At 36.4% G+C, this 26,347-nt stretch overlaps 3 protein-coding genes across 3 annotated transcripts; all 3 read left to right on the forward strand.

The window, feature by feature from the left end:
• The first annotated feature begins 4,238 nt into the window (after positions 1 to 4,238).
• Positions 4,239 to 8,264, forward strand: LOC146373620 (extracellular calcium-sensing receptor-like). Its single transcript, XM_084949748.1, has 12 exons — positions 4,239 to 4,416; positions 4,567 to 4,694; positions 4,783 to 4,935; positions 5,049 to 5,249; positions 5,484 to 5,620; positions 5,729 to 5,972; positions 6,116 to 6,246; positions 6,425 to 6,521; positions 6,644 to 6,767; positions 6,883 to 7,355; positions 7,453 to 7,533; positions 7,908 to 8,264. Exons 1-12 carry the CDS (start codon positions 4,239 to 4,241, stop codon positions 8,262 to 8,264), a joined length of 2,304 nt encoding a protein of 767 aa, XP_084805874.1.
• A 1,197-nt stretch (positions 8,265 to 9,461) lies between these two features.
• On the forward strand, positions 9,462 to 13,743 carry LOC146373621 (extracellular calcium-sensing receptor-like). Its single transcript, XM_084950115.1, has 7 exons — positions 9,462 to 9,482; positions 10,208 to 10,338; positions 12,044 to 12,140; positions 12,277 to 12,400; positions 12,533 to 13,005; positions 13,108 to 13,188; positions 13,387 to 13,743. Exons 1-7 carry the CDS (start codon positions 9,462 to 9,464, stop codon positions 13,741 to 13,743), a joined length of 1,284 nt encoding a protein of 427 aa, XP_084806241.1.
• A 3,045-nt stretch (positions 13,744 to 16,788) lies between these two features.
• Positions 16,789 to 21,017, forward strand: LOC146373622 (extracellular calcium-sensing receptor-like). Its single transcript, XM_084949747.1, has 12 exons — positions 16,789 to 16,966; positions 17,117 to 17,244; positions 17,333 to 17,485; positions 17,599 to 17,799; positions 18,034 to 18,170; positions 18,279 to 18,522; positions 18,666 to 18,796; positions 18,975 to 19,071; positions 19,194 to 19,317; positions 19,433 to 19,905; positions 20,003 to 20,083; positions 20,661 to 21,017. The coding sequence occupies exons 1-12, from the start codon at positions 16,789 to 16,791 to the stop codon at positions 21,015 to 21,017; spliced, it is 2,304 nt and encodes a 767-aa protein (XP_084805873.1).
• The last annotated feature ends 5,330 nt before the right edge of the window (positions 21,018 to 26,347 follow it).

Raw genomic sequence — 26,347 nt, forward strand, 5'->3', positions numbered from 1 at the left:
AAAATGCACCGCTAAAAATACAGTTTCTTCTTGTCCCAGAATTTATTAATTTTGAGAGTGAAGTTGTAGGACTGATGCTGGTTAGTGGTGTAGGTTTCATGGATGTGACACCTTAACTTGTGTAAAATGACGACCAGAGCATATTATTCGGTTAGTTCACTGTAGTTAGGCAGAGGTGTCTTAAAAAGTACCACCTTATACAAACCAAATGAAGGTCCAGTATAAGAAAGAATAAGAAGAGAAAAAAGGAACACCCTGCTAAATGAAGTCATTTTTAAACATTACTCTAAATGTAGCCATTAGTTTTTGTTGCTGGCCATACAAAAATAAGTATACTTCAATTATATTTCCCAAGTATACCTTACCTAGTACGTATACTAATAATGCTTCTTGGGACTATATTGGCCCCCGTTTTAGTACATAACAGTATTCTTGAAATTAACTTTTAGATGTACTTTTTGTTCACCATAATTGTACTAGCATAATGTCATAATGTCTACAAGAGTATAATTAAAATATACTCGACTCTATCACAATACTAACCTTACAAGTATACTATTAATTAATAGTATTAATAATGTTTCACATTGTTTGAATAAACAAATACATTTATTAATATATGAGGTTCCATTCAGTTCAAGGAATTAAATTTTAGCGTGGCTGCAACTTACTCCTTAAGTTAAAAATTATGCTGTATATTGGAGTTTATATGTTATACTACTTTCACAGTGAATCGCATTTTATAGTAATACACTCTGAATGAGGATTTAAGTAATTACTCTTAGATCTACAGTAGAAAACAACAGAAATTCGGATGGTGTAATAGTATAATCTCAGTAACATCACCAATTGTTACATTTGCTGTATTTTACAGCTGTTTCCATGAGAACGGTGAGTTACCATAAAAATAATGTCATCTCATGGAATTTTCCCACAATTACATGCAAATTACAGTACTAAACTGCTAACATCCTTTAGAGTTTTTTACTGTTGATTTTGCAGTACTAAGCTATGGAAATTACTGCAAAGGCTAACAGTGTGATCAGGAGGTTCGATCAAACTTTAGCTATTGGACACATGGCCTCACATTTGCCTCTAGAATATTTTATATAGAATAGACTCAACATTGATGGGTATTGTCATGGTCCTGGGTCGGTGACCCAGTGTTTTGTGTTGTTTATTACTTTGATTGTATTGTTATTTATCATATTTAGTGTCTTGGTTCTATTTCTGTGCTCCTCCTGTGATCCGTGTTCCATGTTCCCTGGGTCTCCTCAATCAGCGCCTTTGTGGATGTCGCTTGTGTTTCCTTTTTTACTTTGATAGTCTCGTGTCCTGTGTTCAGTGTTTTGAGTTTTGATTTCCCAATGTCTCATTATGTCTGATGAGTCCCAGCTGTGTTCCCACCTGTTCCCCATCCTCTCATTATCCTGCCTGCGTATTTTAGTCCTCAGTCTTCCCCTGTTTGTTGTCGTGTCAAACCCTCACAATACTGTGTGTTGTCTCCATACTCCTGATTCCCATTGTTACTTCCCTTCAGTCCTTAGTTCCTAGTCCCTTTGTTTCTAGTTCCCCAGTTTCCTGAGTTTTAGTTTCATAGCTTCTAGTTTTTATGTTTTGCTTCTAGCATTTAGTGTTCAAGTTCTTTCCAGCGAATAAAGCTACCGCTTTCAGTTTATGTTTTTGTGTTTGGGTCCTCATCCTGTCCGCGACACAGTGTAACCTTGACAGGAATAATGACGTTAAAAGTAACAGCGTTACTAACACTAACATACTACTAGGGATGGGTATCGTTTAGGTTTTATCCGATACCAGTACCAAACCGGTACTTTTGAAACGGTGCCGGTGCTTAAATGGTGCTCGAACCGGTGCTTAAAGAATGGAGAACACACAATTTGTCCAAAAACCTCTTATGTTTAGCTGTTTTTTTTGTAAAAAGATAACAATGTTAGCCTTTTCTGCAGCTATAGGGCATATATGTTATCACTCTTGGCTGGAAGCAGTGCTTAAACAATGGAAAAAACACAAACTTTGTCCAAAAACCTCTCATGTTTAGCTGTTTCCCACTTTTTCTTTGGTCATGGCCAGGGTGAAGGGAGTATCTGCCATCAAACAAGAAGAGAGCCGCATGTAACTACGACGGTGTTTGCTAGTTCACCTTACATGCATTAATTTAATAACGTGGTTAGCCTACTCAACGTAAATTACACACGAACAACATTAAGCTACTCACGGAGAGAAGAACACCTGCTGCTGCTGCCATCATCATCCGTCATCATTTCTGCTACACTGGCAGGGCTAGGGGCCAGGACTCTACTCTTCGGGTTTTTGGGGGATGTTGCTAACTCCGGGTCCAATAACAGGCACCACACCCGCAGTAGATGTGCTCGGTGTGAGGTCTCGCAGCAAGCTATCAAATACGGTGCATTTCTCGGCTTTTAAAAAAACGCTATGCGTCGCCAGGTGTTTCATCAGATTCGAGGTGTTACCTCCTTTGCACAGTATCACCTTAAAGCACTTGTTGCAGGCTGCTGAGTTTGCATCTTTTGCTGTGAAGTACAGCCAGACTTTGACCGCTTCACCTTGGGCATTTTTAATCTGTAGCTCTGCTCTAAAAGAACGTACGTACCTGGGCCCGCCTACTATCCTCGGAAACGTAAAATGATTGGCTAGAATTCAAAGTGTATGACATCTCAGGAAATAAAAAAAGCACCGAAATGTACGATGCTTTTCGGTCTGGTTACTACCGTATATGTCAGAACCGGTGCCATTATGGCACCGGATACCGGTACCCATACATACTACTATTACTTTGTTTTTATACACCATTTTGGAAGATAACATACATATATAGTATAAGTAAAATGAAAATGCATAGTTTACACATTATTCATACTAGTGCGCTCTAACTTTGTTAGTTAATTCACTATTTACATGTTCAAGAACTGCAATTCTATATTTATACATTAAAAAAATAAAGACAGATATATTAAATAAGATTCAAATGGCTTATAACAGATTTATTACATTGTTAAAGAAAATATATTCATGTGTTAATTCATATCTAATACTAAAAATATTTCATTATTTATATTTAAATTTGTTTACTTTCTCTGTAAATATGAGCAAAATGTTATCTGCCTTACAGGGAATCATATGGGTTAAAGAGGAATAATAATTTTATGACCTATATCTCTTGCAATTTAAAGAGCACCTTTATTTTAACGCAATAGGACATCACTGACTGCAATAAAAACACCTGTTGCTACAGTTATAATATTACCACATTATAGTATGAGGTGTCAGGTGTCCTGTAACATTTGGACCACATTTAGCTACCATAACACTTTCTGTACCTAGTGTTTAGCTCACTGTATGATTTCTGCTGTGCGTCTGGCCATAGAACCATAGCTGAGCAAACATTAACAAGATATTATGGCACTTGTGGAGTGTGACTTCACTGGGTTTTCTAAAAATATAATGAGATGAAGACATTAACTTTTGTTGAGCTATCCTCTCTCCCATGTGTCTGTGTCACTCTGATTGGTTAATCTCATGATGACTCATATGAAAAAATGTATTGACAAAAGCGTTGAGTTTTTAACTCTCTTCATTAGTCTGTTACAGAGTATGTTAGAAAACCAAAGCCAGGAAACTGTTTTCAGCACACAAAGTTATTATACAACAGAAAATGCATTCAATCCTTTTTACTAATTGTCTTTGGCTGCTTTTTTATCTCTTTTTAAATCCTGTTTGTATCATGTTCTCTGATGTTCCTCAAACTGTAGTTGAAAGAAAACCAAAAAGGATGGAGGGAGATGTTATGAGGAAAGAAGAGGCTGTGAGAGAACCACTGAGTGGTTTACGGAAAGGGGAAGTGAAAAGTGAGGATTTCAGTTTACCTGAGTGTACAAAACTGGCCAGCAGCGAGCCCATAGCCTTGCACTCAGATGGTGATGTTGTGATTGGAGGATTTTTCCCTCTGCATTATGCTGCATCTAAGCCAGAGTACAGCTACAACAGAAAACCTCAAGTTACATCTTGCAGTGGGTGAGTGTTAATATTTCTATCTTATTTTTTTCTTTCAAAGTTTCAATGTTTAAAAACAAAAAAGAAAGAGAAAACAAGATTTGGGTAATTTTTTGATAATATTCCTGTGATTTCTGTATCAGTTTATATAATTTATTCATTTTAATTCTTTATATTTTGTCAGCTTTGACCATATAGCGTTTCGCTGGATGATGACCATGGTTTTCACTGTGGATGAAATTAATTGTAATTCAAGCCTATTACCAGGTGTTAAACTAGGCTACAGAATTATGGACAGCTGTGACCATGTCCACACCAGTCTGCAAGCACTTTTTTCCTTAATCAGTTACTCCAAAACTGTGAAACAAACAGCAGAAACTGAAAACAGCAGAATTCAAATGGAGGGATTAAACATGGCAGGGATAAAAAGGAAGCCTGGGATCCTATCCTCTGTAGAAAAAAGACATGCTGAAGTTAACATGTCAAAGCCTAGGACTCTTAAAGATGCAGAAAATTACATGAAAGAAAAATTAACAGTAGAAATGAAGACAAGGGAGTATTCCCCCTGTCTGAATTATTCTCCGGTGCCTGCTGTGATTGGTCTTGCATCATCTACTCCTACAAGAGCTGTAGCTCACACGCTTGGCCCTTTCAGCATACCACTGGTAATAAATTGCTTAATCACGTTTAATAATAATTTATGTTTAGAGTTTGTTTTAATTCAATATCATAAAATAACCTGTCTCCTTATAGGTGAGTTATTTTGCCACTTGTAGCTGTCTTACTGACAAGCATTTGTACCCATCATTCTTGAGAACTGTGCCAAGTGATCTCTTTCAAGTTAGAGGCCTCGTAAAGCTTGTTACTTTCTTTGGCTGGTTCTGGGTGGGCACAATAGGAGCTACGGTGAGATAAAGACTTTAATAAATCTCCAGCTAATCAGTCATATACAGGGCACAAAAAGAATTGTTAATATACACAGACATGATTTACAAGTTCTTTTTGGGGATACATTTCAGGATGATTACAGTCTTTATGGTATCCAAGCATTCTCTATTCAGTTTGGACAACAAGGTGGGTGTGTGGCATTTCATCTCACGATCCCGACATCACCCACAGTCGCTGAGATACAAAAAATGGCAGACAAACTCCAGAGGTCAACAGCTCGCGTTGTGGTGGTATTTGCCAAAGAAGTAAATTTGCTAGATTTGTTTTCAGAAGTAAGTATCTCAGTTTTTTGTGGCTTTCCCTATATTGTAAAAGGTTTTGTAATGTTTTAAGCTATGTTATGAAAAGATAGGTATTTCAAATGAATTGTTTTCACATTAATCATCATGTCTTTCTATTTCATCCAGCTTACTCAGAGAAATATGACAGGGATACAATGGGTAGTCAGCGAAGCCTGGATGGCCGCTAATCAGCTGACCACTCCTGACTTCCATAATCTTCTAGAGGGAACACTGGGTTTCTCCTTCCCTGGAGTCAGCATCCCAGGCTTGAAAGAGTTTCTTCTGAATGTCCGACCATCTCCCAAACCAGGAATGGAGTTGGTCAATATGTTCTGGGAAGAATATTTTGGTTGTAAGCTAGAGTTTGAAAGAGACAAAAGTGAAGAATATGAAACTAATACTTTGAAAAACTACAAACTAGGCTCTCAAAACAATTCTGGTTTCATGGTCGGGCTTACTGTTGGACAAAGTTCATTTAATATGTCTGTTGATAAAAGTAATGAAGGCGCTCTGAAAAAAACTGTATGCACAGGTTTAGAGGATCTGAGTTACACAGATAGCAGTTATAGTGATGTATCTCAGGCCCGAATATCCTATAATGTGTATAAAGCTGTGTATGCCGTTGCCCATGCTCTGCACACTTTCTTAAACTGTAACTCAAGAGGACCTACCGGGGGATTGTGTGAGATGCACAACTCATTTACAAATGGTCAGGTAGCTGAATAAGTTCATTTGTATGTCAAATAATGTTAAATATGTTAATCAAGCTTCACATGTTTGGCTTTTTTAAAATTTTATTTCATGATGAATTTGTATCAGTTTTTATTAACATTTTTTTAATAATCTTTTTTATGTAGTTTCTTCAATATCTGAAAAGGGTGAATTTCACCAACCAGTTTGATGAGAAAGTATATTTCGACTCCAATGGAGAGCCAGTCCCTCTCTATGACATCATTAACTGGCAGAAGGACAGCAAGAATGAAATTAGGTGAAATGCCATACTTCAAGCTAACTTTTTAACTTTTTGTGAAGATGATCATAAACCAAGAACTACACTTGTTGTATACATTTAAGGATACCAATATTGTTTTTTAATGTAATATTTTTGCATTTATTGTTTTGCCTGACTGCATTGCATTGAAATTATCTCTTCTTTTTTCTACTAGTTTTGTCAAGGTAGGAAATTATGATGGTTCAGCTCAGCAAGGACAACAGCTGCAGATATTGAAGAACACTATAGTATGGACAACAAGACAGTCACAGGCGGGTCATAGTAATCCCAAACCTATTATTTATGTTACTTTAAATGGTGAAAAGTCTTTGGTAACCATGTCGAACAACCTATTGATTCACATTGTTATATCTTTTTTCTGTTTCTTGTTCAGGTTCCTGTATCTCAGTGTAGTGCTCCATGTCCCCCTGGCAGCAGGCAGGCCACACGCCAAGGAGAGCCCAAATGCTGCTTTGATTGTTTGCCGTGTGCAGATGGAGAGATCAGCAACCAGACCGGTAGCCTTTTATTTTTTTTTTCCAAAATGCTATTAAAGTTATTTAAAATTACAGATATGTAATGAATAATTTCTGACTGTTTACATGCATATTTCTGTGTTTTGTGTTTTCAAAGGTTCCACTGAGTGCACAAAATGTCCGGAGTACTTCTGGTCAGACAAAGAAAAAGTGAAATGTGTTGCAGGGGAAGAAGAATTCCTGTCTTTCAGTGACACGATGGGAATCATCCTGGTAGCAATTACCTTGCTGGGTTTCATACTGACATCCATCATCACCATTGTGTTTCACAGTTTCCGCTTTACACCCATCGTCAAGGCCAACAACTCAGAAATAAGTTTCTTGCTTCTCCTGTCACTCAAGCTCTGTTTCCTGTGTTCTCTGGTGTTCATTGGTCAGCCGTCTTGGTTGACATGTAGGCTCCGCCAGGCAGCATTTGGGATCAGCTTTGTCCTGTGTTTGTCCTGCCTCCTTGTTAAGACCATTGTGGTCCTCCTGGCTTTCCAGACTAATGTACCTGGTTCCAGGGGTCGGATGCTGTTTGGTTCATTCCAGCAGAGGCTTTTGATCTTGTGCACTACAGCTCCTCAGGTGAAAGGGAGAAAAAATGTCTGCAACTTTGACATCAGTTTGTTTACATTGTATAGTTTTAGATTGTGTTCTTCTGTTGTTTTACCCCAACCTTTAGATTTGTTTCTCTACTGGCTGGGTGTTGGGTGCACCTCCCTTTCCATTTAGGAATTCAAACTACCAAGCTATAACTGGAAAAGTGAGTAAGAAAACTGTTTCTGTATTTTCTTACACAGCTAAAAGCTAAAATGGTACATGTGATCAGTTTAAAGATTCAATATATTTTCTAAATATTTCTATATGTTCTACTGTGAATAAAGTGTTAGTATGTTTTAATCTATAAGATTCATAAATTAAATTCTTTCATCTACTGTTATTTACATTTTTTTATAATCAACTCTTTGGGAATTGGTTTTGTATTTATTTTCATATTGTCATTAACCATCAACATAATAAAATCATATACAGTGGCACTTCAATGGGTAAAGTAGACACAAAAGTGTAAATAATTATAATCACATAAAATGTACCATCTCTTAAAATCCATTCTAACAAATTTCTGGGCATCTTTAGATTGTTGTGGAGTGTAAAGAGCCATGGCCTCCTGGATTCTATCTGCTCCTTGGTTACATTGGCCTACTGGCCTTTGTCTGTCTTCTCCTGGCATTCTTTGGACGAAAGCTACCGGACACATTCAACGAAGCAAAGTTCATCTCCTTCAGCATGCTGATTTTCTGGGCTGTGTGGATTTCTTTTATTCCAGCTTATGTCAGCTCTCCTGGGAAATTTTCTGTGGCAGTGGAAATATTTGCTATCTTAGCATCCAGTTTTGGGTTGTTACTTTGCATTTTTGTGCCCAAATGTTACATCATTTTACTGCACCCTGAAAGGAATATTAAGAAAGGCATGACTGGGAAATATCAAAGATGAACATTTATATTCTCAGTGTTTGTGAGAGTACAGTTATAATATTTTAATGTGAAAAAAATAAAATGCCATATGATCATTACATTATTTTTAAAAGCTTTTACTTTCCAACGTAACCTTGATTTCAGCATTTACTCTGTCCTTTAGTGAGCATTGTCTAAATGTTAGACAATCTGAACAGGGGGGTTAAGCCACCATAGAGAAGCGTTTTTTTTAAAAAAAACAAACATTTGGAAACAGGTTAATTGTCTAATTTAGTTATTGTCTTATGAACTCACAACTGATGTCGATACTGCACAAACATTTTTGCTCTATTTTAAAATTTATTTATTGAACCATTTACTTCTCTAAAATAAAAGACTAAATATGATGTCTGTTGACAACACCTCTCAAGATTTTCACAATGTGTTTTTCCCTATATACAAATAAAGAATCATAAGAAAGGTCATACATTATATAACCTTGGACGTTTTCCTTATGACAGCTGGGATAGGCTAAAGCACCCCCCGCGACCCTGAAAAGTATAAGCGGACGTGAATGGATGGATGGATGGATGGATGGATTTTCCTCATGATGTTTCTTTTCTTTTCGGTCAGCACAGAAGAATTTTTAAATAAATTAACCCAGTTATTAAGTCTATACCACTCATATTCTTTTCTAGACATTCACTGCGGAACATCTATATGTCTTCAAAATATAAAATAAGCCTCTTGTTATAATACATATTTATGCACTTTATCTACTTGTACACTGTACTCCAGTTATTATAATATAATTTACCTACAGCTTAGTCAATACAAAGCTAAAATATTATTATATAATAATGTATTTGAATTAGTCAAGAAACACTCAACACTGAATAACTGACTGGAGAGACTGACAGCGGTGTTTCAGAGGATCACCAGGAGGCAAAGCAAAGTGGTGATCTTACCAGGAGACTGGCAATAAAACTTTTCTGGAAATTGATAACAGAGGCGTGTGTCCTCCTCTCCAACTGGGAAAGCTCAGACTGACACTGGGAAAATGGAGTCGGTTCAGACTCTCCAATAGCTGGTGCTGACTCTAGAACTGAAGTTGAAAACTTTGAGGTTGTAGGAGGTTGGTGATCTTTCTGGGTTCTGGAGAGAGACATTTGGGAGTACAGATAGTTTTAAAAGAGCCCACCAACAATCCAGTATCACAGCAAAACGTGTAATAAACATGCCAGGGTCCATCCCTCAGGTCATCTTTCAGTAATAAGAGCAGAACCCCCCACCCCCGCTCTTTACACAGTGAACCAAATTTCCATTTGGTATTGGGTGGGTGTGGCCTTATCTTCCCTAGCTTTATTCTACAACACCTATTTCTATAGTAAAATATATAAAAATGTGTGTTTAAAATTATGAGGTATTTATGAAATATATAAAATAATGATGTACACCTGTATTAAATTAAAAACTCACTTCTAACATGAGCCAAGCATTTCTTTAAACTTGATTAAATAGCAACCTATTTTCTAATGTAAATATTTTTTAATGATCTAACTTTTCTTTTTGTCTTTGTCAGTCAATTGTGATTTCCCCCCCTTCATTTTTGTTATGTTTGTCTTTTTTAATTTTGAGTTTTGAATTTGGATTTTTGCAGACATGGAATGTAATTATACATTTTGTTCTTAAATCAAACTGACTTGACGTAATGGGATTCCAATAAAAAAAGATTTAAGTCTAAGCAAAAATAGCATTAATGGTTACTATTAAAAGCAAGTAATACAGGAAGCAAGCCATCCATCCAACAAATAAAAGCAAATGTTGACTACTTAAATAACACATGCCACACAAACAAAATACACTCAACACTGAATAACTGACGTATATACGTGAATAGTCTTCACAGTTTGTAATTTTAAAAAAATACTTTTTATTTGTTTCGTTTAATATTTTATTTTTCATAATTCTCTTCTGATGTAGTTTCTTCAACATCTGAAGATGGTCAATTTCACCAACCAGTTCAATGAGAAAGTATATTTCGACTCCAATGGAGAGCCAGTCCCTCTCTATGACATCATTAACTGGCAGAAGGACAGCAAAGACAAAATGAGGTTTAGTATAACTTTTAAGTGAACATTACATGTGAAACACTGTATGTATTAATCCTAATTTGAACTATGAACACCTACTCTAAAAATTGTCATAGATTTAACTGTCCATTAAGCTGGAGTGAATAAATAGGTGTTTCAAATTACAGTTTTTATAGCACAGGTAGTTTAATCATTCCGGGTACAGAATTTAATGTCCATAACTAGATTGGTTGCTGCTAATAGTTCAATGATAGTTTATGTTAGTTAACTTGTGACAGAACCAACAGCTCAATGTTAAGAAGGAAACTAAACCAAAAAACAGTTTTGGGGAGGTCACTTTAGGCTTCAGCAACAAATATAATGTTAAAAACATGGAAAGACTGTCATTTCACTTTCACTCATTGTATCTTTTAATTCAATAAAAGGACTAGATGTTACAATCCCTGATAATGCATTTCTTCAAATGGAGAAAGTCTTGAAGGATGGCTACTATGAGGAAAGGCAGCCTGGAAACTTTACCAGCAGGACACATCGTTGTGTGCCTCAACTTCACAGGGTGTTTCGTTCTTTTATTACAAGCTATTCTGCCATTTTTCAGTCTCTTTTTAACTTCCTTGGTTAGGTTTAGGGATTAGAAATCTGATCTAAAAAAAATAAATAGTACACATCATCAGTATTGGACCTTGGATTCATTGGGTGTTTCAGTCATTATCACTAGACACCCTCATCCAAGGAGGCCCTGCTGGGGTTAATCAGGCCCCGGAGTGTGTCATTGCTTCACGTTAAATTGTTATTTCTTCTCTACTTTCTTCTATTTAGTTTTCTACAAGCTTCCCAAGTGATGTCAGCCCTCTTTAGCCAGTGCCATTGGTTCTTCCTCATTTTCTAAATGCATTGAAACTGGAGACTCTACTTAGATGTAAAGCTAAATTTGTAGAGTAATTTATAGATGATGACTGTGTGGAGGAGAAGCTGTTCTAGTCCAATGCACCAGTAGTTAACCAGACTGAAAAGCTACAAACACTTTTCCCTCAATTTGTTTTTTCCTCATTGGGTCAGATATACTGACTGAACAGTAGAGCATGTGTCCAAAAGCACTATGTTATGCAATAACATATAATTTAACCTTCAGTTATATGGATGTCAAGTCTTTCTGTTCCCAAGTACACCCAACCAGTTGGCAGTATAATAGGTTATGACATCGGAATCAGAATACTTTATTAATCCCTAAAGAAATTACGTTGTTACAGTTGCTTCAAGACAATAACTGTAACACAATGTTTATTTAACAGTATTGTATATATTGTATCATTTAACTAAATTAAATAATACATTATATCACAAAGTTTACAAAATAGCAGAAATAGCTCTAATATATGCAAATAGCTCAATTATAAATATCCAGAATATTACATAGGTGATATATATATATATGATTGATTTTTACTCTAATCTGTAAAATGTATTTGTTATTTTCACTGTAGAGGGTGTGCAAAAGAGTGTAACTAATGCACTGTGTACTGTGCATTAAATATTATGCATTAATCTGAATTCATGGACAATTTTAAATCTCTGACACTTTGTTAGAATAGGTTTCTGTGGACAAAGTGTTTTATGTCCCTTTGAAAGATCTGTCTGTTACAACAACCATGAATAAGAAGTTATGGGTATTTACTTTATAACCCAAAACTTTGGTTTGGTTTTATTCTGAAATATTTTAAGCTAGATTTATCAAAGTTGGAAGCTATGATGGTTCAGCTCCCCATGGCCAACAGTTGCAGATAATGAAGAACACTATTGTATGGACAAAAGGAGAGAGGCAGGTAGGTTATAGTTATTGTAAATGTATTTAAAATTACTTTAAAATTAAACATTTTTAAGCTGTTGAAAATTATTTGATCAACTATGTCAAATACTCAGTAAGAAAATCTTTTCACTTTTTTCCTGTTCCTTGTTCAGGTTCCTGTATCTCAGTGTAGTTCTCCATGTCCCGCCGGCAGCAGGCAGGCCACACGCCAAGGAGAGCCCAAATGCTGCTTTGATTGTTTGCCCTGTGCAGATGGAGAGATCAGCAACCAGACTGGTAGCCCATATCATATTAAAGAATGAAAATGTTTCACTTTTAAAAAGTATTGAAAAAATATTCATTTGAATGAAGAGTTCCTGAATTTTAATCCACACATGTCTTGTTGTCTTGTGTTCTCTGCTCCCAAAGGTTCCACTGAGTGCATAAAATGTCCTGAATACTACTTGTCAGACAAAGAGAAGGTGAAATGTGTTGCAGGGGAAGAAGAGTTCCTCTCTTTCTATGATGCCATGGGTATCATCCTGGTTGCACTCACCCTGCTGGGATTCATCCTGACATCCATCATCACCATTGTGTTTCACATTTTCCGCTATACACCCATCGTCAAGGCCAACAACTCAGAAATGAGTTTCTTGCTTCTCCTGTCACTCAAGCTCTGTTTCCTGTGTTGTCTGGTGTTCATTGGTCAGCCGTCTTGGTGGACATGTAGGCTCCGCCAGGCAGCGTTTGGGATCAGCTTTGCCCTGTGTTTGTCCTGCGTCCTTTTTAAGACCATTGTGGTTCTCCTGGCTTTCCAGACTAATGTACCTGGTTCCAGGGGTCGGAAGCTGTTTGGTACATCCCAGCAGAGAATTCTGATCATCTGTACCACAGCTCCTCAGGTGGGAAAGATATCAAACTGTCAGCAAATTTTAATGTCAGTTTTTGTAGGCACTTTAACTTTTTTGTATTGTTTCTGTAACTATTATTTTATGCTGCTCCAGATTTGTCTCTGTGCTGGCTGGGTGCTAGCCGCACCTCCGTTCCCATTCAGGAATCCAAACTACCAAGCTTCAACTGGAAGAGTGAGTAGGAAGTACTAAAACACTAATTGTTGCAATTTATATTCTTGGACGTTAATATCACTAAGTTATACAGTAAGATGTCTTCAAATCCTATAGAAGGGGACTTCAGTGTTTAGTGTAGACATCAGAGCAGAAACAAATAAATCATATAAAATGAACCATTTCTCTGTATACATACTAATTGTTAGATTATATTAGATTGTGGTGGAGTGTAAAGAGCCTTGGCCTCCTGGATTCTATCTGCTCCTTGGTTACATTGGCCTGCTCGCCTTTGCCTGTCTTGTCCTGGCATTCCTTGGACGAAAACTACCAGACACGTTCAACGAAGCAAAGCTCATCACCTTCAGCATGCTGATTTTCTGGGCTGTGTGGATTTCTTTCATTCCAGCTTATGTCAGCTCTCCTGGAAAGTTCTCTGTGGCAGTGGAAATATTTGCTATATTATCATCCAGTTTTGGACTATTACTATGTATTTTCATCCCCAAATGTTACATTATTTTACTACGACCCGAGAGAAATATCAAGAAAGGCATGACTGGAAAATATTCAAGATGAATTTTTTATTTCTATTTCAGAGTAAAAAATAAATAAATTTATTATATTTTAATGTGAAAAAAAGAAAAACTTTGTGTTTGTTGTACCTTTATTGTGTTGGAAAACCCAGTTGTGTTTAAGTTTAATACTGTAGTAATCACTTACTAAAATAATGTTTGAATGTGAAAGTAAATAAAATATCATATGAAACATGTTTCAGTGATTCTGGATGTTTTTCTTCTTTTGTTAGTTCTGTTACTTGTTTTAACTAAAATTATTTGTTAAAAGCTATTATTTTCTACCTCATCTACAGCCCAACTGTGTGCAACACAATCCTGCTTACACATGGATTCAGTCAGCCCCAAAGTGATTAAACCACCAACAGTCTCTGTACTGTCCACACACGTCTTCGATAAAACAAAAGCCCTGCCTAGTCGGGCAAACACTGTGTTAAACACTAACATGGTTAGCATGTTGCACTGTTCTTGGTGTTGGTAGGTGTGTGTGTGTCTGTGTCTGTGTGCTTGTGTGTGAGAGAGAGATTTCTGCAGATTCTGGTAAGAGGGACCCTGCAGCTCCTGTCAGATCTCATGAGTGGAACAAGCTCTAACTGCAGCCCAAATGTGTGACATGGGAAGCAGTTGAGTGATTTAGAGCACTGCAACAATACAGGCAAGCCAGCTGTGAAAAGAGGATATGAAAAGTTCCAGGTCTAGTAGCCATTTATACCTAAATCTTAAAATCTGTGTGTGGGAAACACTGTTTCTTTGTTATATATGTCAAAAACATGATTTTTAGGCAACCTGACTGGTTCTTAGTTTGTTCATCTGAGTTGCAAATAATTATTTTTTTGAGTTTAATTGTCTAAAAGGATGTCTAAACACCTGGAACTATGTTGTTAAAGTTAAAATTCTTTAGATTGTTTTTTTAATGCTACAGTTTATGATCATTTATTCATTGCACTGATTGGCTGTAACAATCAATTTATTTCTCAATATATATATATACTATATATATTACTTCAACTATTACTGGATAAAAAAGATCCTTTATAATAAGCATTTTTAAAATGTAATGAGCTGTTTAATTTGGTTCACAGTACACAGCTCTACCTGCTGTTTGAACATTCAGCACAGAGGAATTTTCAAATACAGCTTTTGGAATAAATGAGTCAATATTTACCCCAAATGTTGAGTTTTGTCTAGTTTTTACAGTTGTTGGCATCAAATCGAGGTTGCAGGTTATTTAGAAATTAAAGAAAGGCTTTTCTCAAAAACGTAACCAGAGAAATTAACAGGAATATTTAGTGTTGAATTTCTATGTTACCTCAAAATATGGATACGTTTTAGCTGATTATACATATTTATTTTGTTGCACACTTTAATACACTTACTATAATATCAGTTGTATACAACTGTCACAGTTCATTCAAATCCAAAATATATTAGAACTGATGAAGAAACCCTTAACATTAAAATAACTAGACAGTTATTTTAATGACAGCAAATGCATTTTAGAGATTGACCAAGAGGTAAGGCAGACTGGAAAGCCTGATCAGGAGGTTCGATCAAACTTTATCTATTGGACACATGGCCTCACATTTGCCTCTAGAATATTTTGCATTATCTACTTTGTTTTTATACACCATGTTGGAAGATAACATACATATATAGTATAAGTAAAATGAAAATGCATAGTTTACACATTATTAATACTAGTGCACTCTAACTTTGTTAGTTAATTCCCTATTTACATGTTCAAGAACTGCAATTCTATATTTATACATTAAAAAAAATAAAGACAGATATATTAAATAAGATTCAAATGGCTTATAACAGATTTATTACATTGTTAAAGAAAATATATTCATGTGTTAATTCATATCTAATACTAAAAATATTTTATGATTTATATTTAAATTTTTTGGACTTTCTCTGTAAATATGAGCAAAATGTTATCTGCCTTACAGGGAATCATACGGGTTAAAGAGGAATAATAATTTTATGACCTATATCTCTTGGAATTTAAAGAGCACCTTTATTTTAACGCAATAGGACATCACTGACTGCAATTAAAAACACCTGTTGCTACAGTTATAATATTACCACATTATAGTATGAGGTGTCAGGTGTCCTGTAACATTTGGACCACATTTAGCTACCATAACACTTTCTGTACCTAGTGTTTAGCTCACTGTATGATTTCTGCTGTGCATCTGGCCATAGAACCATAGCTGAGCAAACATTAACAAGATATTATGGCACTTGCGGAGTGTGACTTCACTTGGGTTTTCTAAAAAATATAATGAGATGAAGACATTAACTTTTGCTGAGTACATGTTGAGCTATCCTCTCTCCCATGTGTCTGTGTCACTCTGATTGGTTAATCTCATGATGACTCATATGAAAAAACTTACTGACAAATGCATTGAGTTTTTAACTCTCTTCATTAGTCTGTTACGGACTATTTTAGAAAACCAAAGCCAGGAAACTGTTTTCAGCACACAAAGTTATACAACAGAAAATGCATTCAGTCCTTTTTAGTAATTGTCTTTGGCTGCTTTTTTATCTCTTTTTAAATCCTGTTTGTATCATGTTCTCTGATGTTCCTCAAACTGTAGTTGAAAGAAAACCAAAAAGGATGGAGGGAGATGTTATGAGGAAAGAAGAGGCTGTGAGAGAACCACTGAGTGGTTTACGGAAAGGGGAAGTGAAAAGTGAGGATTTCAGTTTACCTGAGTGTACAAAACTGGCCAGCAGCGAGCCCATAGCCTTGCACTCAGATGGTGATGTTGTGATTGGAGGATTTTTCCCTCTGCATTATGCTGCATCTAAGCCAGAGTACAGCTACAACAATAAACCTCAAGTTACAACTTGCAGTGGGTGAGTGTTAATATTTCTATCTTATTTTTTTCTTTTAAAGTTTCAATGTTTAAAAACAAAAGAGAAAGAGAAAACAAGATTTGGGGTTTTGATAATATTCCTGTGATTTCTGTATCAGTTTAGATTATTTATTTATTTAAATTTTTTATTGTTTGTCAGCCTTTACCACACCGCGTTTCACTGGATGATGACCATGGTTTTCACTGTGGATGAAATTAATCGTAATTCAAGCCTATTACCAGGTGTTAAACTAGGCTACAGAATTATGGACAGCTGTGACCATGTCCACACCAGTCTGCAAGCACTTCTTTCCTTAATCAGTTACTCCAAAACTGTGAAACAAACAGCAGAAACTGAAAACAGCAGAATTCAAATGGAGGGATTAAACATGGCAGGGATGAAAAGGAAGCATGGGATCCTATCCTCTGTAGAAAAAAGACATGCTGAAGTTAACATGTCAAAGCCTAGGACTCTTAAAGACGCAGAAAATTACATGAAAGAAAAATTAACAGTAGAAATGAAGACAAGGGAGTATTCCCCCTGTCTGAATTATTCTCCGGTGCCTGCTGTGATTGGTCTTGCATCATCTACCCCTACAAGAGCTGTAGCTCACACGCTTGGCCCTTTCAACATACCACTGGTAATAAATTGCTTAATCACGTTTAATAATAATTTATGTTTAGAGTTTGTTTTAATTCAATATCATAAAATAACCTGTCTCCTTATAGGTGAGTTATTTTGCCACTTGTAGCTGTCTTACTGACAAGCATTTGTACCCATCATTCTTGAGAACTGTGCCAAGTGATCTCTTTCAAGTTAGAGGTCTCGTAAAGCTTGTTACTTTCTTTGGCTGGTTCTGGGTGGGCACAATAGGAGCTACGGTGAGATAAAGACTTTAATAAATCTCCAGCTAATCAGTCATATACAGGGCACAAAAAGAATCGTTAATATACACAGACATGACTTACAAGTTCTTTTTGGGGATACATTTCAGGATGATTACAGTCTTTATGGTATCCAAGCATTCTCTATTCAGTTTGGACAACAAGGTGGGTGTGTGGCATTTCATCTCACGATCCCGACATCACCCACAGTCGCTGAAATACAAAAAATGGCAGACAAACTCCAGAGGTCAACAGCTCGCGTTGTGGTGGTATTTGCCAAAGAAGTAAATTTGCTAGATTTGTTTTCAGAAGTAAGTATCTCAGTTTTGTGTGACTTTCCTTATATTGTGACACATTTTGCAGTGCTTTAAGCTATATTATGAAAAGATAGGTATTTCAAATAAATTGTTTTCACATTAATCATCATGTCTTTCTATTTCATCCAGCTTACTCAGAGAAATATGACAGGGATACAATGGGTAGTCAGCGAAGCCTGGATGACCGCTACTCAGCTGACCACTCCTGACTTCCATAATCTTCTAGAGGGAACACTGGGTTTCTCCTTCCCTGGAGTCAGCATCCCAGGCTTGAAAGAGTTTCTTCTGAATGTCCGACCATCTCCCAAACCAGGAATGGAGTTGGTCAATATGTTCTGGGAAGAATATTTTGGTTGTAAGCTAGAGTTTGAAAGAGACAAAAGTGAAGAATATGAAACTAATACTTTGAAAAACTACAAACTAGGCTCTCAAAACAATTCTGGTTTCATGGTCGGGCTTACTGTTGGACAAAGTTCATTTAATATGTCTGTTGATAAAAGTAATGAAGGCGCTCTGAAAAAAACTGTATGCACAGGTTTAGAGGATCTGAGTTACACAGATAGCAGTTATAGTGATGTATCTCAGGCCCGAATATCCTATAATGTGTATAAAGCTGTGTATGCCGTTGCCCATGCTCTGCACACTTTCTTAAACTGTAACTCAAGAGGACCTACCGGGGGATTGTGTGAGATGCACAACTCATTTACAAATGGTCAGGTAGCTGAATAAGTTCATTTGTATGTCAAATATTGTTAAATATGTTAATCAAGCTTCACATGTTTGGGTTTTTTTAAATTTTATTTCATGATGAATTTGTATCAGGTTTATTATTAACATTTTTAATAATATTTTTTATGTAGTTTCTTCAATATCTGAAAAGGGTGAATTTCACCAACCAGTTTGATGAGAAAGTATATTTCGACTCCAATGGAGAGCCAGTCCCTCTCTATGACATCATTAACTGGCAGAAGGACAGCAAGAATGAAATTAGGTGAAATGCCATACTTCAAGTTAACTTTTTAACTTTTTGTGAAGATGATCATAAGCCAAGAACTACACTTGTTGTATACATTTAAGGATACCAATATTGTTTTTTAATGTAATATTTTTGCATTTATTGTTTTGCCTGACTGCATTGCATTGAAATTATCTCTTCTTTTTTCTACTAGTTTTGTCAAGGTAGGAAATTATGATGGTTCAGCTCAGCAAGGACAACAGCTGCAGATATTGAAGAACACTATAGTATGGACAACAAGACAGTCACAGGCGGGTCATAGTAATCCCAAACCTATTATTTATGTTACTTTAAATGGTGAAAAGTCTTTGGTAACCATGTCGAACAACCTATTGATTCACATTGTTATATCTTTTTTCTGTTTCTTGTTCAGGTTCCTGTATCTCAGTGTAGTGCTCCATGTCCCCCTGGCAGCAGGCAGGCCACACGCCAAGGAGAGCCCAAATGCTGCTTTGATTGTTTGCCGTGTGCAGATGGAGAGATCAGCAACCAGACCGGTAGCCTTTTATTTTTTTTTTCCAAAATGCTATTAAAGTTATTTAAAATTACAGATATGTAATGAATAATTTCTGACTGTTTACATGCATATTTCTGTGTTTTGTGTTTTCAAAGGTTCCACTGAGTGCACAAAATGTCCGGAGTACTTCTGGTCAGACAAAGAAAAAGTGAAATGTGTTGCAGGAGTAGAAGAATTCCTGTCTTTCAGTGACACGATGGGAATCATCCTGGTAGCAATTACCTTGCTGGGTTTCATACTGACCACCATCATCACCATTGTGTTTCACAGTTTCCGCTTTACACCCATCGTCAAGGCCAACAATTCAGAAATAAGTTTCTTGCTTCTCCTGTCACTCAAGCTCTGTTTCCTGTGTTCTCTGGTGTTCATTGGTCAGCCGTCTTGGTGGACATGTAGGCTCCGCCAGGCAGCATTTGGGATCAGCTTTGTCCTGTGTTTGTCCTGCCTCCTTGTTAAGACCATTGTGGTCCTCCTGGCTTTCCAGACTAATGTACCTGGTTCCAGGGGTCGGATGCTGTTTGGTACATTCCAGCAGAGGATTTTGATCTTGTGCACTACAGCTCCTCAGGTGAAAGGGAGAAAAAATGTCTGCAACTTTGACATCAGTTTGTTTACATTGTATAGTTTTAGATTGTGTTCTTCTGTTGTTTTACCCCAACCTTTAGATTTGTCTCTCTACTGGCTGGGTGTTGGGTGCACCTCCCTTTCCATTTAGGAATTCAAACTACCAAGCTATAACTGGAAAAGTGAGTATGAAAACTGTTTTCTGTATTTTCTTACAAAGCCTGCCGAAAATATTGCAAATGGACATATGATATATTTTTCAAATGTATAATTTTTATTTTAAAAAAAAAAGTATCTCAAAAACATTAGGATGGGGGCAACAAAATGTCTTGCAATTTCCTTATACATTGATGATGTCATAGCCACTATAAATAGGCCTGTCACAATCTTTGTGAAATTCATTGTTGCCATTAAGTTTATAATTCGCTAAAATGGTACATTTGAGCAGTTTAAAGAATCAATCTTTTTTTTTTCTATATAATTCTATATGTTCTACTGTGAATAAAGTGTTTGTACTTTTTAATCTATAAGATTCATAAATTAAATTCCTTCATCTACCCTTATTTACATTTTACATAATCAACTTTTTGGGAATTAGTTTTGTATTTATTTTCATATTGTCGTTAACCATCAACATAATGAAATCTTACACACGGGGACTTTAACTGGTAAAGTAGACACAAAAGAGTAAATAATTATAATCACATAAAATGTACCATCTCTCAAAATCCATTCTAACAAATTTCTGGACATCTTTAGATTGTTGTGGAGTGTAAAGAGCCATGGCCTCCTGGGTTTTACCTGCTCCTTGGTTACATTGGCCTACTGGCCTTTGTCTGTCTTCTCCTGGCATTTCTTGGACGAAAGCTACCGGACACATTCAACGAAGCAAAGTTCATCTCCTTCAGCATGCTGATTTTCTGGGCTGTGTGGATTTCTTTCATTCCAGCTTATGTCAGTTCTCCTGGGAAATTTTCTGTAGCAGTGGAAATATTTGCTATCTTAGCATCCAGTTTTGGGTTGTTACTTTGTATTTTTGTGCCCAAATGTTACATCATTTTACTGCACCCTGAAAGAAATATTAAGAAAGGCATGACTGGAAAAAATCCAAGATGAACATTTATATTTTGCATTCTTTTTCAGAGTTAATAATTTATAATTTTATTATGCCACACGATACCACATACCATACCACATGAGATGTGTTTTTCCCCCCCTAATACTTATATTATTCAATTACTTGTGACTTCAGTCGCAAAAAGCTTATACCTCATCTGTAATGTAATGTGGACTTTAATGTACTCTGTCCTTTAGGGGGCATTTTATAAATGTTCGATAACCTCAACAACAGCATTAAGGAAACTTGTAAATATCCCTCAACTCTTCCCTCTTTTTCATTCAATAATGTCTCAAGTTGATGGTGCATGGGTTTTGAAAATTCATATTACTGTCACATTCAAAATTTTCCTGATTCCCCTATCACATGAGAAACTTTGCCTGGTGTCTTGTTTTAAGTTCCACAGCCGTACTCTCATCAGCCATGTATGGAAGCTTTGCTCCCTCTGGAAAGAAAGAAAGAAAGAAAGAAAGAAAGAAAGAAAGATTCTTTCAGGTCCCTTGGGTTGCAACAGTGGATGGAGCCACATATTTGATTCAGGACTTGTTTACACGTTCCTAACACAACCCTCCTGCTGTGTCTACTGCCAGTCTAGAACCTTCTCCTTGTTAGGCAAATGCATTGTCAGATCTTTACCTTTACCCACTGTGAAAACTGAACTTAACTAAATTGAATTGAATATGTAACACTGTGGAGCCAATTAATTAATCAATACATACATACATACAGTGCTTAACCCTTTAAAACCGGTCGGAGCGGGCACGCTCTGTTTTGGGTAACTATTTTTAAATCCCGGTAGCTCTGCAACCACGTAAGCTAGCGCAATAATTTTTTTTGCATATGAAACCGGAGGAGTTGTACTTACATCTTATGCCATCAGCTTGTCCTAGGTCACAGTTTCCTTCCACATATAGCTTTGCAAAAACTGCATAAAAAGCGCTTGCAGCAACAAAAACATAATATTCCAGAGACACGCTTTGCCGATCCGATCAGCTGTTAATAACACTTCCTAGGTTGGAATAGACGTCAGCGCGAACTTTCACATGTCCGTCATAACCTGCCCGAAACCGGAAGTGACGTCATTTTCGCGGAAATGTAGTTTTATACCATCAGGGCCTCATGAGCCTATACTGGTGTTTATAAAAGTTATCTTTGACTTTATGACTTTCTGTGTCGTTTCTGGGATGCTTAGGATTCATATTGCACTGCTGGAAATAGTTTATTTTGATGCATATGCTGCTTTTTTGCAAATTTGTACTATAATATTTATTTTCGTTTTTCCTGCAATATATAAAAATTGGTGTATTTCAAAAATAAAACTATGAAGACACTTAAAATAAATTTCCTGTGGTGGGAAACTATTTTGTGCAACTTTTTTGTATTTACAGTTTTGAGGGATAAGCCTCTTAAATTTCTCTAACTAGAAATATATGTTTAAAAAACAAAAACGATTTTCAATTTTTTTGTAGTTTATTGCACTTTTTTGCAATTTATGTAATTACTATGCACTTAATGCATACATATTATTAAAATTTGGGCTATAATGGTTGTATTGATGTATAGCAACTTGAAATGCTCCCAAAAATGGCTCCACGGCATCTAAAAATATAATATAAGCTCTGGCGGACTCGGTTCTATGGTAGGTCTTAAAGGGTTAAAAATATTACACAATTATACAATCTGTAGAAATCTGTCAAAAACCTTTTTAAAACTAAAAATGATATTGTTGTTTATTAGGCAAATAACAAACTTAACTACATTTCTACATCCAAATTTGGGACAGCACATTAGACTTCTCTGAGAAGTCAGAAATCAATCTATCACAACCTTCAACCTTTTGCTCAGGAATGCAAGTAATTAACTATAATTTGGCATCTTAATAATAATAAAAAATAACTGTGTGCTTTACTGTTGCGTCTGCTTTTTTGACAAACAGTAAATTTGAAACGGATTCATGGATAACAATTTTAATTAATAGGTTGCACAGGAAACCGTCCTGTTAATTCAGGACAGCTGTGGCAAAAACTTACATTAGGTGGTGGTCCAAAAAATTTATTAAACACTCTACATAAATAATAACTTTATTTGTATATCACTTTTCAGAACAGAGTAACATAGGTCTTTACAGTTTGAATAAAAGCCACATATTAAAGATAAGTATACATGTTCCAACACATACAACTTCATATATGCAATAAAGATATAAACTAAGGCACAAAATATTGAGGAAAAGATTATGTTAAAGCTAACCTATAAAAATGTAATTTTAGCAGTCCATTAAAACAAATCACAGATTTAGCCAATCTAACAGGGTGATGAAGACTGTATGAGAGGTTGTGTGCTACAACCTCAAAAGTTGACTGCATGTGGTTTTAAAGTAACAGAGTGAGACAATTACCATTTACCTTGCTAAGACAATCTGAGAAGTCAGCTGCAATGATAATGTTTCAGTAGCTCAGATATAGAAGCAGAGGCCTCTTCATGTAGACCTTTATATGTTAATAACAGGATTTTAAAACTGTTTTAAAACAGGCGTCTGTGTCCTGTGCAGAGAACACAGGACACACAGCAAGAAAGAAGATGCAACAAAGAACAGAACGGTATAAATAGACAGGTAGAGATTAGGGCAGAGTAGATACACTATGGGAACACAGTACAACATAATCTAACTATTTGCTATAAACACATAGTTAATGTAAGTGGTGATTAAAGAAGAAACACTCAATGCATCATGGAAATCCCCCAGCAGCCTACATCTATTGCAGTTTAACTAAGGGAGGATCCAACTCTAACTATATACTTTATCAAAAAGGAACATTTTAAGCCTAATGTTAAAAGTAGAGAGGCTTTCTGTCTTCCGAATCCAAACTGGAACTTTGTTCCACAGAAGCGGGGCCTGAAAGCTGAAGCCTCTGCCTCCCATTTTGCTATTAAATACTTTAGGAACCACAAGTAAACCTGCAGTCTGAGAGTGAAGTGCTCTAATGGGGTGATACTGTAGTATAAGGTCATTGAGATAAGATGGGCCTGATTATTCAAGATCTTATATGTGAGCAGCAGGATTCTAAATTTGGGTTTGGATTTAACAGGGAGCCAGTGAAGGAAAACCAATACAGGAAAAATATGCTCTTAGAAAGAGAGACCCATTCTGGACCTCAGGGACCATCAATATCTTGCATTTCAAGGGCCAAAGATCACTGTTGAGGTCCCTGAGGTCCAGAATTGGTCAAAATCCACCACCCAAAAAAATAAATAAATAAAAAAAAAAAAATAGCGGGAAGCCTGGAAATGTCTGGCCTCCACATCCTTTATGTTACTTTTGCCTGGGAAGTTGGCGAGTTCTTCCTGCAGTATCTGAGCATGCTAGGGTGGAGTAAAGGTGGGAGTAGTTGTTACAGGGGTTCTGCGTGAGAACAATAGGTGGTAGCCATGGGTCATGGTGGACAGCACCTTTGGGACCGCCCCTATTGACAATTTTGCTGCCCTGTGCTGAGTTGACAGATGAGGGGGCTGGCCAACCTGGGTTCAGGAATAGTCAGGAGGTGGGGGATGCTTGGGCACCTCCAAGCCTTAAGTTTGTCCTCCTCCTCTTCTTTATTGGCAAAAGGCCAGGAACCAGAAGTGTGTCTGGAAAGGACACTTGACATTTCCTGCACACAGCAGTGACTGTCCTGAGCCTTTTGCAACAGTTGAGCTGCTCCTGAACCTGCAAGGTTTACCCTGAAAAGACAACAGCAGGTTGCTCTAGTTGATGCAGGGATAATAAAACAGTCTATTCAGAAATGTGGAAAGCACACATTTATTATGTCCATCCTCCAGGGGCATGAAATACACACACAGTTGGGAATCTCATGACAGGCTAAAAGCTAAATTAGCTTGCTGCTTGCTACTGCCAACCACCATCTGTTGCTTGAAAGCATTTCTTTCATTTTATTTTAAGTTTGTTTTGTTTATTTTCTCACACAGAGGCTGTTTAGTGATGCGTGTGAATGCTTTTATTGCTGGGAAAGAGTTGCTGCTTCAGGGAAGCTGGAGAAACTCTCACTGCACTGACTTTTTATGTTTGTGGGATCTTTAATTCAAGGGGTACAATGTTTTCCTTCCATCATGTCACGTCAAGCTCAGGTACTTCATGATTCGGCTCAGGTCATGCTCATGTTACATGTTCATGTTTTTTCCACATTTCTCGCATGCTCTGGTCTTGAATCATGTTCATGTCCTTTTTGTCACAGTTATCATAGTGTAGTTTTTCCAGTTTAGGTTTTAGTTTAGTTTACGCCCATATTTGCTTTTTGGTTTGGCAATGTTAAAAAAAATATTTAAAAATACAGTTGGGTTCATCAGTATGTAAATTAAAGTCACCTGCCAAAATGTTTTTTTTTTTGTTTGTTTGTTTTTTTCAAATTTAACAACAGCACTTGAAAGCAGATGAGAAAATTCATTGATGAAATCATTTTGGAAATCATTTAATTTGGGAAGTCGGTTGATAATACAGAAATGTAGCCCAATTAGCAATTGATTAATTGCTATTAAGCAAATAATTGCTTATCTGGCATGCTCATTATTATTATTAAGTCTGGGTGTAGAAAGAAAAAGGTTGTTGGGTCAATTCAAGCAGGAGACATGAATCCCCTTTGCATCAGTAAGGGTATCCAGCATAAACCTCTAGCAAATCAAACATGTGGAGATACCTGCTGTAGCAACTCGTGACAAGACCACACATGTTCAGACAGACACACACACACACACACACACACACACACACACACACACACACATCCAATACACCATGGTAGCTTTCACTTATGTGCCCTTATGTGCAATATTACTAAGTGCATCTCTTCTGATGCAACATAGTACTTTATTCTATTTTATATAGAATTTTATTCTGTTTTGTATAGTATGTTATTCTATTTTATCTTATTCTATTCATGTATTTTTCTTCATTTTGCTGCTCTTATCTTGTATATATTTTCTGAATTTATAGTTGAATACATTTAATCAAGGTATGCGTTTTTGTTTCATTTCCTTGGCACATGCAAGGTCTGTGCAATTAAGACTTTAAACCAGTGACCAAGACTTGACACAAACCTAATACAGTTTGTCATCTTACTGGTTGAGACTCTTCCATCTTCAGAGGAATCATCTTAACTGGTGCTAAATCTTCAAAATTTTCTTTTGTTTACTTGCAGTATACTATCTGCCTGACAGACCTCTAAACTGCAATAGATGTTTTTGGCCAGCCAGTTAACGTGGGGCACATTTGGCCTTCACTGATAGTGAGTCGAGCTGTCTAAACTTATAATCTTATAGTTAGATGGCAGCTGTG

This window comes from Perissodus microlepis, chromosome 14 (assembly GCF_051167445.1).
Source record: "Perissodus microlepis isolate ML-2025 ecotype Zambia chromosome 14, ASM5116744v1, whole genome shotgun sequence".
NCBI lineage: Eukaryota > Metazoa > Chordata > Actinopteri > Cichliformes > Cichlidae > Perissodus > Perissodus microlepis.